The sequence below is a fragment of the Tachysurus vachellii genome, chromosome 13 (assembly GCF_030014155.1).
Source record: "Tachysurus vachellii isolate PV-2020 chromosome 13, HZAU_Pvac_v1, whole genome shotgun sequence".
NCBI classification, from domain to species: domain Eukaryota; kingdom Metazoa; phylum Chordata; class Actinopteri; order Siluriformes; family Bagridae; genus Tachysurus; species Tachysurus vachellii.
Window position 1 is genome coordinate 7,890,377 of NC_083472.1, and position 12,397 is coordinate 7,902,773.

General features: G+C 39.4%; 1 protein-coding gene across 1 annotated transcript in view; it reads right to left on the minus strand.

Annotated features, from left to right (window-relative positions):
- The window catches only part of slit3 (slit homolog 3 (Drosophila)), a 167,390-nt gene extending 155,451 nt beyond the window's left edge, over positions 1-11,939 (minus strand). The window contains exon 1 of the mRNA XM_060884926.1: positions 11,203-11,939. Coding sequence (XP_060740909.1) covers positions 11,203-11,381 — 179 coding nt within the window. The 5' untranslated portion in view covers positions 11,382-11,939. The remainder of the gene's footprint in view (positions 1-11,202) is intronic.
- Between the last annotated feature and the right edge of the window lie 458 nt (positions 11,940-12,397).

Genomic DNA, 12,397 nt, shown 5'->3' on the forward strand with positions numbered 1-12,397 from the left:
GGCCTGTAAAAACATTGTGCACTGAAGATCCTAGGGACCACAGTGTAGGAATCAGAACACACACACACACACACACACACACACACACACACACACACATAAGCATAGTGGCCGTATCTCCAGTTGGCCCAGTGTGGTTCACATAATATAAATAAACATTTATAAATCTGATTTAAAGGCATATTGAATTTCAAAAGACTTCCCCTACTCCACAAAATGCACATCAGGGGCACTAATATGAGCCATATTTTAGACATATTATAGCACACAGGCACTGAGGAGACTTGACATACACTAACAAAATCTCCTCCTCTCTCCCCCTCTTATTGTACCTCTATCCAATCCCTCTCTCTCTCTCTCTCTCTCTCTCTCGCTCTTTCTCTCTCTCAATGCATATTCTTCTCTCCCCTCCTACATCCATACTCTATATCAGCCAAGCCAAAAATGGATCTCAAATGCCCCAGAACGACGACGTCTAGCAATGTAGGTTTTAACAAAACACACGAGCTACTCAGGAAAAGGCTTACTGTATGAATGGAAACGTGGACACAGGCATATCCATCATTTTTGGCTATAAAAAAACTCATAGTGCATTATGGGTAATCTGTACTTGTAAATCCTACAGTTTGGTAGCTCTAGTGGGGTGACCAAAGAGAACGTGTAACACAAATGAATGATTTAGGGCTTGTTATGAAATAATTCTTCATTTTAAATCCAAGTTTCTTTCTGTCGTTATTCCCGTTAATCTTTAATCCTTAAATTCTCGGCGTGTGATTCGTTTATTTAACATAAATCATACCTAAAATATAGCATACTTAATATGCTATGCCAATCAGCCCTGTCTTTTTTTCCCTCAAGATATTGTATCTGTCTTTAAAAAAAAGTGAGTTTTAACCAGTACTATCATTCGCCATTCCTGTCCTATCCATTCATTTTCTTCCTCTCACCAGCTCCGAGTGATGAATCTAAAAGCTTTATCTTTCCTGCCTCCTTTTCTAAACTGCCCTCTCTGCTAATCCAGCCATCCTTCTCTCTGTCACTACGCTACACTATATGTTCAAAAACCCGGGGAGTTAAGCGAAGAACTGCCACAACTGAACCCTGAAGTCACTTTGACAAGCTGGAGGTCAGAGATAAAGCTGCCCCACCGTTGGCTTTTGTTCTCATTCATATTGTTCTAGAAGGGATAAAGTGACAAGCAGAATGGCAGGTTGCTCTGCACTTAACAGTGCGTTCCCCCTGAGGCTGAACACCCACATGAAGTTATTAAAGCAGCAGCAGGATAAATGTACGCCATTGTGAACCTGCATGCAGCATGACCTAAATTTGCCTTAGATCTCACACGGCATTTACAGTATCTAAAAAAGAAAGCAGTGCAAATGTGAATTGATCTGCGGTGAGAATTTGATTCATCCACAAGATCCCTTAAACCCGTAAAGTCATGGCAGAAGAATGTTTATGAAAACACCGGCCTCTATACGATCCACACTTCACAATGCGTTTCCCGCCGCAATCTCCTGTTATTTCCTTTAAAGACGGCGCGTCTGGTCCGCAAGAAGCAGATAGGTATGCTCCATTTCCTCTGCAAAGCTTCGGAACACTGTTTGGAATCCTAATTGATTTGCTCGTCTTGAGTTTGGACTGCCCCGCCGAGTGGTTTTCATCTGCGGAATATTCCGGCTCTGGCAAGACGCGAGACGACCGCACTCTAAACCACGTACAGTCGAGTTTATTCAAACGATTTTAGTAATTTCATTACCTTGAGTCCTTTCAGCTTCTTGTACTTATTTTATTTAAAAGCAGAAAGAGGGAAGGTCAAACATACAATCATTTCAATTCACTGCTCTTCGTATTCGTTAAAATTGTTAGTTAGGCTAATATTCTAAACGGTTACTGGTGATATCATTCAGCCCCGAATAAAACATGGACCTGCAGTAAGTTATTTTCCAAAACACAAACAGACCTCCAACAACGCATGTAGGAGTAACTGATAAGGATTTACATCAACATGTTTGTTGGGATGATGTCTACCAGGGATTTAACCGAATATGAACAGATTCTTCATAATGAACTGATAATGTGTTCAAAATGAAAACAAATTCACATATGAGTAAGAGAGACATTATTCATATGGGGTTTTTTTTCCCCCTACAAGAAAATCCCTTCACATTCAGACTCAGGGTCTGAATTGTGACTGGGATCCCAGAGGACAAAAAAAATCTCATACCAAATATACTTATATTATTAAGCTTTAAGGCATTTTTTATTATTATTTACAAGCTTTTTTCATTTTTTTGATTCTTTTCCAGATCATTTTGCTTCTTTACAAATACTCACTCACTTATTTTCTACCACTTATCCGAACTACCTCGGGTCACGGGGAGCCTGTGCCTATCTCAGGCGTCATCGGGCATCAAGGCAGGATACACCCTGGACGGAGTGCCAACCCATCGCAGGGCACACACATTGGGAGTACCCGGAGGAAAACCCCGTGGCACGGGGAGAACATGCAAACTCCACACACACAAGGCGGAGGTGGGAATCGAACCCCCAACCTTGGAGGTGTGAGGCAAACGTGCTAACCACTAAGCCACCATGCCCCCCTTCTTTACACATATTAATGCTTAAAATGAGCCCAAAACAATAATATTTTATTGCCTTTAAAGCTTTAATAATATCAAAATATTCCTAGAAATAGATTAAATAATCTTTTAAATTTGTTTTATGTAATCTTTTAATAGCAACTACTAATTCATTTGGACTATATTCAACGTGTTGGAGAGTAAATCTCAAAAACTGCACAAAAAACACTCGAAAGTAGCTCAAAAGTTCTGGCACTAGACAAGGGAAAAAGACTTCTTCTTTTTCGTTGTCTTTCCATAGGAGACAAGTTAACAGTGGTGCACACACATTTTGGATTTATTTACAAAGTGGATGCTCCATTTATCCAGCGCACACCACATAGAGCTGCCCACAGAGCTGCATGTGTCTACTGGGGTCTCCGAAAAACAATCATTTCATTTATATTAAATTGATTTCTTTCATGCTGAACAATTTGTGTCATTCTTAAATGACCAAACTGTTTATTTATTACAAGAACTTTTTCCTGCAAGTTCATAAAGGTGTGATAATGAACTGCCACCTTATACTGTAGGAACCATGATGACTGGAAGTACAGCCTTTTCTAGAAGATTCTGTTAACCTTCTAAAACCTTCCTCAGGGTTCCCACTTTTTTTCAGAGATCATTTTCCAGGACATTTCAAATTTAGCAAAAAAAGACAAGGCTCACAGATTCGCAGCCTAAATTAATATGTTTTTCTCTCCAGAAGTCTTAAAAACAACGTACACTTTATGGCTATTACTTAACTACACTTTTAAAGACAATTTGTCATGTGAATGAAATTTCAACATTTATAAAATAAAAAGACCGCACATATTAATACCCTCTCCTTTCTCAGACCAATGCCGTCATGCATGCTTTAGTTTGCTGTGCATTCCCCTTGCACATGATATTCAGATTAACAAGGTTAATATATCCTGCTTACCCGTCACCATTTGCTGAAAACATTCGAGCACTTAAACCATTCCTAGTGCTTGAAACCGCCAACACAAGACAGCGTCATCCGTCACAGCGAGATTAAACAGCATAACAAAAAACCCGTCAAAACTCGGCGTCCCTGTACAGAGCGCTTTCTGTTACTAACGTTAATTGTTTCGACCAGTTGTAAACTGTTCTTTAAATGATCAAGAACATTTAAAAATAATAATTTTCCAGGACAACAAGATTTTTTCCAGGACAATTTATGTTTTCTCTCATTTTCCATGTGTTTTCCAGGACTGGAACATTGGTCATTAATTTTCCAGGATTTCCAGGTTTTCCAGGACGCGTGGGAACCCTGCTTCCTAAATGATTTCCAGTTCTGATTTCGAATACAGACACGAATATTAAGAACGCTCAACAAACGCAGATACCGATAGTAGCTTTGCGTGACAGCTCTACTCTCTACCTTCAATTAATCAGTCACTTCTCAATGGATTCCTAATGAAGACAAAAGAGGGAGCTTTGTGAGCACGTGCAGCTGTGTTTTAATATGATTCTTATCAACCCTTTGTATTCTGGGCAGTTGAACACCTACCGCAAAGCTCTCCTACGTTCGCAACACACTATTTGTCTAAGATCTTGTTGCAGTAGATGGCATCTTGCTAGCAGGCTTGTTTGTTCGCACTTGTATAAGATCAAATAAAGCGGTTTATTACCCCACCTTAGACGAAATAAAAGATCGGCCCCCTCGTCTTTCATCCGCCAGCAGCAGAGCGTCATATGGTCACCACACGTCTCCACTGGGCATAAGTTCTTAAGGACAATATAATAACTACGGCTGTTCTGCACAGCGTCACTGCTGTCTACACCATCCGTGCCAACATTTGGTTCGAGTTTTGAAAGTTCAGCAAAGCTAAAAAGATTTTGTTTTGTACCTTTTCACAGTGGTCTAAAACAACACAAAGCTTTTTAAATCATCACTGTGAGAGATCATATTGCAGTTCAACAAGAAAAGCATCTACATCATCAGAACCTTTGGCAGATACTGTAAAAGAGGGAATGTGCCAGTAAAAGGTTACACTTTTCATTGTATCTGGCTGGGGGTCTGTCTCAGGGAGGCTTTTGTTTAGTAAATATTATCATTCCCATATCGTGTTGCTGCATTCCTGGCTAAAGGAAACTCTCGTCACATTAAGCAGACCAGACAAAAATGAATTGTTTCATATTTCATTTGCGTCTGTTTACTCTCTAGATCATTTATTTCCAAAAACACTGGCAGACGATTGCTCAGACGGCCAAACGTCCGCAGTCTACAAATTCTTAAATCCGGCAGAAACATGAGGATGAGGGGTGACAGGGCATTTCTAAGCTTTCTCAGCTAAAGGCATAAATGACAGCTAGGCCTCGCAGGACCCATCTGTAACCCGGCACTCAGGGCACGGCCAAGAACAAACGGAGAACAAAGAAAATTACCGATATGAACAAATAAAGTGAGTGTGGCATACGTTTATGGACGTCATTGCAAGAGGGAAACAGCAGAAGCAAAATAAATCCTGAGCTGTCCTGACCATATTTAAGAACGCCGGCCCTGCCAGATCTCCACGGCTTCTGTTTATTCAGCAGGAGGCTTGTTTAAAACCAGGCCAGCTCCTGGTTCAATGGATGGCTCGCGTAAATCTCATCAAAGCCGAAAGGGTCAGCTCCTGGATCTGACAGAGACAACACTGGTCCGGATTCAAACCACTCGGGCGTGGCAGCATCCTGACGAAGAATTACTAAGAAATTCCATCTTGATCCTTTTGTTTAACAGGTTGCTAGATGCAAACCACTGTGTTAGGGGACATGTGTTGATTTAGCTTCTATTACTGTGAGAAAGGCAAAACATGTCATGATGTATGTCATCAGAATAAACGTATTGTATCCAGTTAGGCTGAAAAATGACATGGGATAATTAGGAGTCAGGGTTTGCTTTGGTGACAAAGCTCCCATAACAAAAGCAGGCCCTCGTTAACCTGAGACGACCACGAAGCATGCACACAATCAAACCCGGTCAAGGATTAAAGCATGACACACACTTGGAGGACGATAAAGACCTCAATGTCCCTTCTTTTCACTGAGACCCTATTGAGGACATTAATGACTTTGACGTGAGGTTCTCCAGCCAAGTGTTTCGTTTAAAACACACAATCTTTACTGCCAGTCCTGGCTAAGACGCTCGGTTCCTGATGTTTCCCAGAAGTCCATGCCCGCAAGCACAGCCAGCAGCTGCCTGGCAGGCTGCGCTACAGACGTTCCACCCGTGCGCAGATTTCACACATGTTGTGCTGGGTTCAGGAGGACACTGAAGACCTCAAATCCATCTCCTGACCAAGCGGCTGTACATCAAATATAAACACGTTCATGTTGTGCCTCTTAACTGCATCTACTCCTGACCTCAGAACCTCGTCTTGATATGATTCACCGTTCCACAAAACAATTCTTTTAAATGATTCTTTTGATAACTTGATGCATTTTTTTAAAACTATTATTTGTTTTTGCCATCATTGTGATTATTGTTATTATTTGTTTAAAAAAAAAGTAGGCTTAACATATTTAGTGTTTATCCATCAAGAGATACTTGGTATAGTTCATTAATAGGAATCATTTTCATGTGACACCAAAGGAAGGGAAATTTTGTAGTCTATGAGCTCAGGATAAACAGAAATTTTTTCTTTTAGCATGTAGCTCTATTTATATTGAACATGCTTCGCTGTGGTAGGACGGACGCACCTTAGTACTGTAACCAACAACAGGGCAAGCTTCATGACTGGAATCTCACCACCTGCTGAACTACACACATTATCCAGATCGTGATCTGGTCGATGACAGACCTTTTGTCTCTAGGCAAAAGGAATTTACACAGCACAGGGTATAAAAATCTTTTTTCTCTGATCTGTCTCATCAACAAGGTGTTTCATCCTGCAGACTTTCCACTCATAGGATGTTTTTTTTTTTTTTTTTTTTGCACCATTCTGTGTGAACTCTAGAGAATACTGTGTGTGACAATCCCAGGAAATCAGCAGTCTCTGAAATCCCCAAACCAGCCCATCTGGCACTAACAACCATGCCACGGTTAAAGTCACAGAGATTTTTGGTGTGTGATGTGAACATTACACAAACTCTTGACCTGCATGATTTTTTTGCTTTGCACTGCTGTCACAGGATGATCAGATAAGTGCATGAATGTGCAGGTGTACAGCTTTTCCTAATAAAGTGCAGGCTCAGGGTATGTACAGTAACAGAAGTACTGAACACTAGCTGAAACCTTGGCTAATGACTTTGCTTATCCTTAATCGAGGATACTTTAGTCTACATTAGAAACCTCCAAGAAGATTACACCAACATACTCAATTAAAATAAATAAATTCATTAGTACACTTAACTAGCTTCCCATATGTTGTTAATCAGTTTCAGGGCAACCAAAATATGGCACAGGGCTCCACATTAGAGCTTCTGTTTGACTAAATAATGAATTCCTGTTTTGTCCAGTCCTGTGATCTACTGCTTAATGTTTATGTGGAGAAAGATTTCTTCTTCAAATAACTCAACACTGGAAACTGGAGACAGACAGACAGACAGACAGACAGACAGACAGACAGACAGACAGACAGACAGACAGATAGATAGATAGATAGATAGATAGATAGATAGATAGATAGATAGATAGATAGATAGATAGATAGATAGATAGATAGATTACCAATATTTTTCAGGATAGATAGATAGATAGATAGATAGATAGATAGATAGATAGATAGATAGATAGATAGATAGATAGATAGATAGATTACCAATAATTTTCAGGATAGATAGATAGATAGACAGACAGACAGACAGACAGACAGACAGATAGACAGATAGATAGATAGATAGATAGATAGATAGATAGATAGATAGATAGATAGATAGATAGATAGATTACCAATATTTTTAGGATAGATAGATAGATAGATAGATAGATAGATAGATAGATAGATAGATAGATAGATAGATAGATAGATAGATTACCAATAATTTTCAGGATAGATAGATAGATAGATAGACAGACAGACAGACAGACAGACAGACAGACAGACAGACAGATAGATAGATAGATAGATAGATAGATAGATAGATAGATAGATAGATAGATAGATTACCAATATTTTTAGGATAGATAGATAGATAGATAGATAGATAGATAGACAGACAGACAGACAGACAGACAGATAGATAGATAGATAGATAGATAGATAGATAGATAGATAGATAGATAGATAGATAGACTACCAATATTTTTTAATATAGATAGATAGATAGATAGATAGATAGATAGATAGATAGATAGATAGATAGATAGATTACCAATATTTTTAGGATAGATAGATAGATAGATAGATAGACAGACAGACAGACAGACAGACAGACAGACAGATAGATAGATAGATAGATAGATAGATAGATAGATAGATAGATAGATAGACTACCAATATTTTTTAATATAGATAGATAGATAGATAGATAGATAGATAGATAGATAGATAGATAGATAGATAGATAGATAGATAGATAGATTACCAATATTTTTTTAGGATAGATAGATAGATAGATAGATAGATAGATAGATAGATAGATAGATAGATAGATAGATAGATAGATAGATAGATAGATAGATTAGCAATATTTTTAGGATAGATAGATAGATAGATAGATAGATAGATAGATAGATAGATAGATAGATAGATAGATAGATAGATAGTTCCAGTAAGTGACTGCACATTGTTCCAGTAAGACAGGATGCCATTCCCACTCCTGCTTCTTTGCTGAAATACACTGAGGCATGCTGGGGGTGTAAAGGGACAGAGAATGGCACTTGGCTCATTCTTTCTATCTCTCTCATTTCAGTGTGGACTTCTGATGAGAGCCAGCACCATACTGCGCCAGCCACAATGTGCCATATTGTGCTCCCAAAATGCAAAGAGCGAGAGCGACTGGCCGCTGTGAAAACTCTGTCAGTCAGCCGGCATGTGCATGCGACACATGTGAGCGAGAGTGAGCATGTATATGTGTGTGTAAGAGGATAACACTGTGTGTATGTGTGTGCTTGTTGGAACACACACATACACACACGTGCACTCATAAACACATACACACATATTTGTGCATAAAGTAACACATACATACACATGTGCAGACACAAACACATAAACACACACTGTGTTATTCTCAAACACAAATTCACACAAACCTACACACATTCACACACACACACACACGTGCAGATACAAACATATACAATCAGTGAGTGAAGAATCACATATACTATCAACAAAAGCTAACATTTAGCGTAAATATCTCTGAACTATCCACTAGCCATGTTCATGAGACAGATGTGCACTCATTACACTCCCATCAACACTGCAGGGTGTTACAGGAGCGGTGGCAGCATATAAACCACCCCAAGAGAGATACAGCCAGCACCTGGACTTTAAGTGGTCGTGAAACCATATTTTATGGAATGACTTTATGGCAAGTGAAGGCCTCTGTGAGTACTGCAGTTCTGAGGCGACAAACTAGTTTCTTAATCCTGCAGCCTACAAACCAGCATTAACACCAAATTTTAGTCACATTTTTAAAATCCTCAGCTACAGCTAGGTACAAAGGTGCTTTACCAAGACCCAAACCAGGGCAAGTAAACAAATAAACATCCCACTGTGCGAATAAAGGGGCTCACCTAAATTTATGTTCCTTCACGTGGACATTCCTAACCAAAGCCCTGAGGGTTCGGTAGGTTACAAAGGTCAAAAGACCCTCTGGTCAAAGTTTGTATGTTTTTCTTGTCACGCTACATTCAGAGAAAACAACTCTTTTAATTTGAGATATATATATATAGATATATAGACAGATAGTCAGACAGATAGCGTGTCTTTTAAATTTTGATAGATAGATAGATAGATAGATAGATAGATAGATAGATAGATAGATAGATAGATAGATAGATAGATAGATAGTTTTCTGTCAAAAGAATTAATAAAAGTTAGCCCTGGATGAATATTTACATATCTATGTATTGTTGCACATCTTGTATCTTGTGGAAATGACCACATGCATTGTAGAATGTCTTTCCTAATATATTTGTGAATATTTATATCAGTTTTATTCTGATTATTAGGATTTGTTATGCTTATAAGAAGTATAATCTTACTAGGTGCGATTTTTTAAATGCAACGAACCACAAAAGATCAAAGATTCATTCACAAACCCTTTCTCACAGAGTGCAAGCTTAGAAACGTCCAGCATTTAAGCTTCTCACATCTAATGTTCACCAACGAATCGGCTCCTCCTGAGCTCTGTGATCTCGTGCATGTTTCTTTTAACAACAGATCCAGCAAATTGCCAAAGCAAACCGTTTTACACTCAACATCTGACCACTCAAAAAACGTCCTAAAACGTCATGCCATGTTTGAAATGCTTGAACGAGCGTAATATTTCACACATTCCAGCACATCATCGTGAAGCAGCGAGTTCACAAGCTTGTATGTGTGGAAAAAGCAAAAAGAACCACAATTGTAAATATTATTTGAGATTATATTCATGAGCGATTTAATGAAGGATTTTTTTTAGTACACATCCAAAACCACATTGTTAGCATAACAGAATTAAATCAGTGTTCATACGGTGCTCATGTGTATCCAGCTGGACTCTAAGGGCTGTGCAATACATATGTCAGATTTGTGCTCGTTGCACTGTTGGCTTTTGTTGTACTAACATTGAGAAGGCTGTGAAATATAAATGGCAAATCACACGCCCACATGCAGACAAACACGGCTATCAAAATCTCGTTAATGTATCCATCTCTGCCTCTGTGTTTATAGAGCTGGATAAGTTCTGACTCTATTGTGAGATATTTGAAATAAATGACAGTGAGGATTGCAATGCTGGGCTATTGCTCTTCCTCTGTAATCAGTCAAGCAACAGGTCTACATGTCTTAATATCTCCTCCTATGTATTGTTTTATCTGATTTTCCATGTTACAATGGAGGTTGATTATTATTAACACATCATACAAGTGTACCAGCAGTCATATACAGCCATGTAGCAGCAGTACTAGTCAATAACCTACTAGTTTATTGCTTACTAAACGTGAACTGCTTGAATCATTGCGTTCATTTATTTGAATGCTTGCACATCTTGATATATTTAATCCCATCAGCTTGGTTAGTTCAATCAGTCAGTTGATTTAGATGTGTTTTAGTTCATTAACTATAATCCCAGGTTGTTCAAAGCACAATGAACTCAGTCTGAGTGAACCATCATGTTTGTCACGAGTGCAACAAAAGCAGGCTAATGTCAATGCAATATGGGTTGCAGTGAAAGTGACAGCTGATATCATATTAAGTGCATCTTTTGATATATAGCAATACAAGTCTGATGTACTGGGTCGTGCATGCTTTGCATTAACAGACACGGATCCGTATGGACACTAAGGATTTGTTTTGCTTAGTAACGATGTGGAATGTTAACTCTTTTACATTAACGTCAATTAATAATCGGATGAATTTTATGTATAGACATAATGATAGAATGCAGATCGGACAGTTAGGCGCGTGCGATGTTGATGTGCATCCATGGCTCTACTCACAGACGCTCGGTGTTTCTCGGGGTGCCTTTCGGTACGCTCTTGAAGCCCTGCGCCTGGCAATCCACGTGCGAGCCCGAGCAGCTGCACTTGTGCGGACACGCGCGCGCCGCGACCAGGCACAGCAAGCCGCACAGCAGAGCCAATAAGGAGCCGCGCTGGAGCGCCGCAGCCGGTGCCATCGTCCCCGCAGCGGAGGCTAGCGGCAAACTCAAGACGCTAAAAAAGAAGGAGTAATGTGCGGGAATCTTTTACAAATATCCGGTTCTTGTTCCAAAAGTTGCTCACAGTTTCCCCCAATCATAAAAAGTAAGAAAAGAACAATAAAACTAAGTCAATTCTAACGTATTCTCCAATCAGCAAAACTCCTCCAGACGTGTGGATTCAGACGATTCACTCAATAAAAGTTAAACTTCCATCCATCCATCTATCCATCCATCTATCCATCCGCATCTCTACCGCTCAGACCAGGAAAGGTGAGCATCCGAAACCCGACAGGAACATCATTCAGCACTAGTTTAACATAATATCCCTTGTGCGTAATTGTATACGTGGGAATAAGTGTGCGGATGAATTGAAACAGAACCGAGTCAATAAGTCTCCTCTGTATAAAAGAAAACTTTCCGTTCAGTTGATCCGAGTGGCAAAATCCTCCGGTGTAGAAGTTGTAGACAGACAAGGCAAACGAGGAGAAACTTCTGAGGTGCGCGCGTAAAGTTTGCGCGTTCACTCAGAGAAGTGCGCGCGCGCGAGTACACGCACACACACACGCACACGCACCACACACACACACACACACGCACCCAGCCCCCAAAAAGCTGCGTTTCACACATCTACTGGCTCTCTGGTGTGATGTCAATGGATGATGTTTGGGGTCTTTGGGGTTCCACTGTAATACAAACCTCCTGTAAACTATACAGTACCATTCACAAATAAGAAAAAAAACAAAAACAGACCACTCACATAAGTGCAAAGCAAGTAATCATGGATAAAATTAGAAATAGTGAATATTCTACTTTAAATAATACACCCTAATGATTTATTTTTTTTTTTAGTGCTTCTGTGTTTATGAGGCGGTTAGTAGCACATATGCACATTTGCTCCTAATGTCTACTAATGAAAGCTTGCTGGAAAAAAAAAGTGGCCTGTGGGATTTCTTAGAATAACTAGTCTATAGTTGCTGAGTCAAACTATTTTT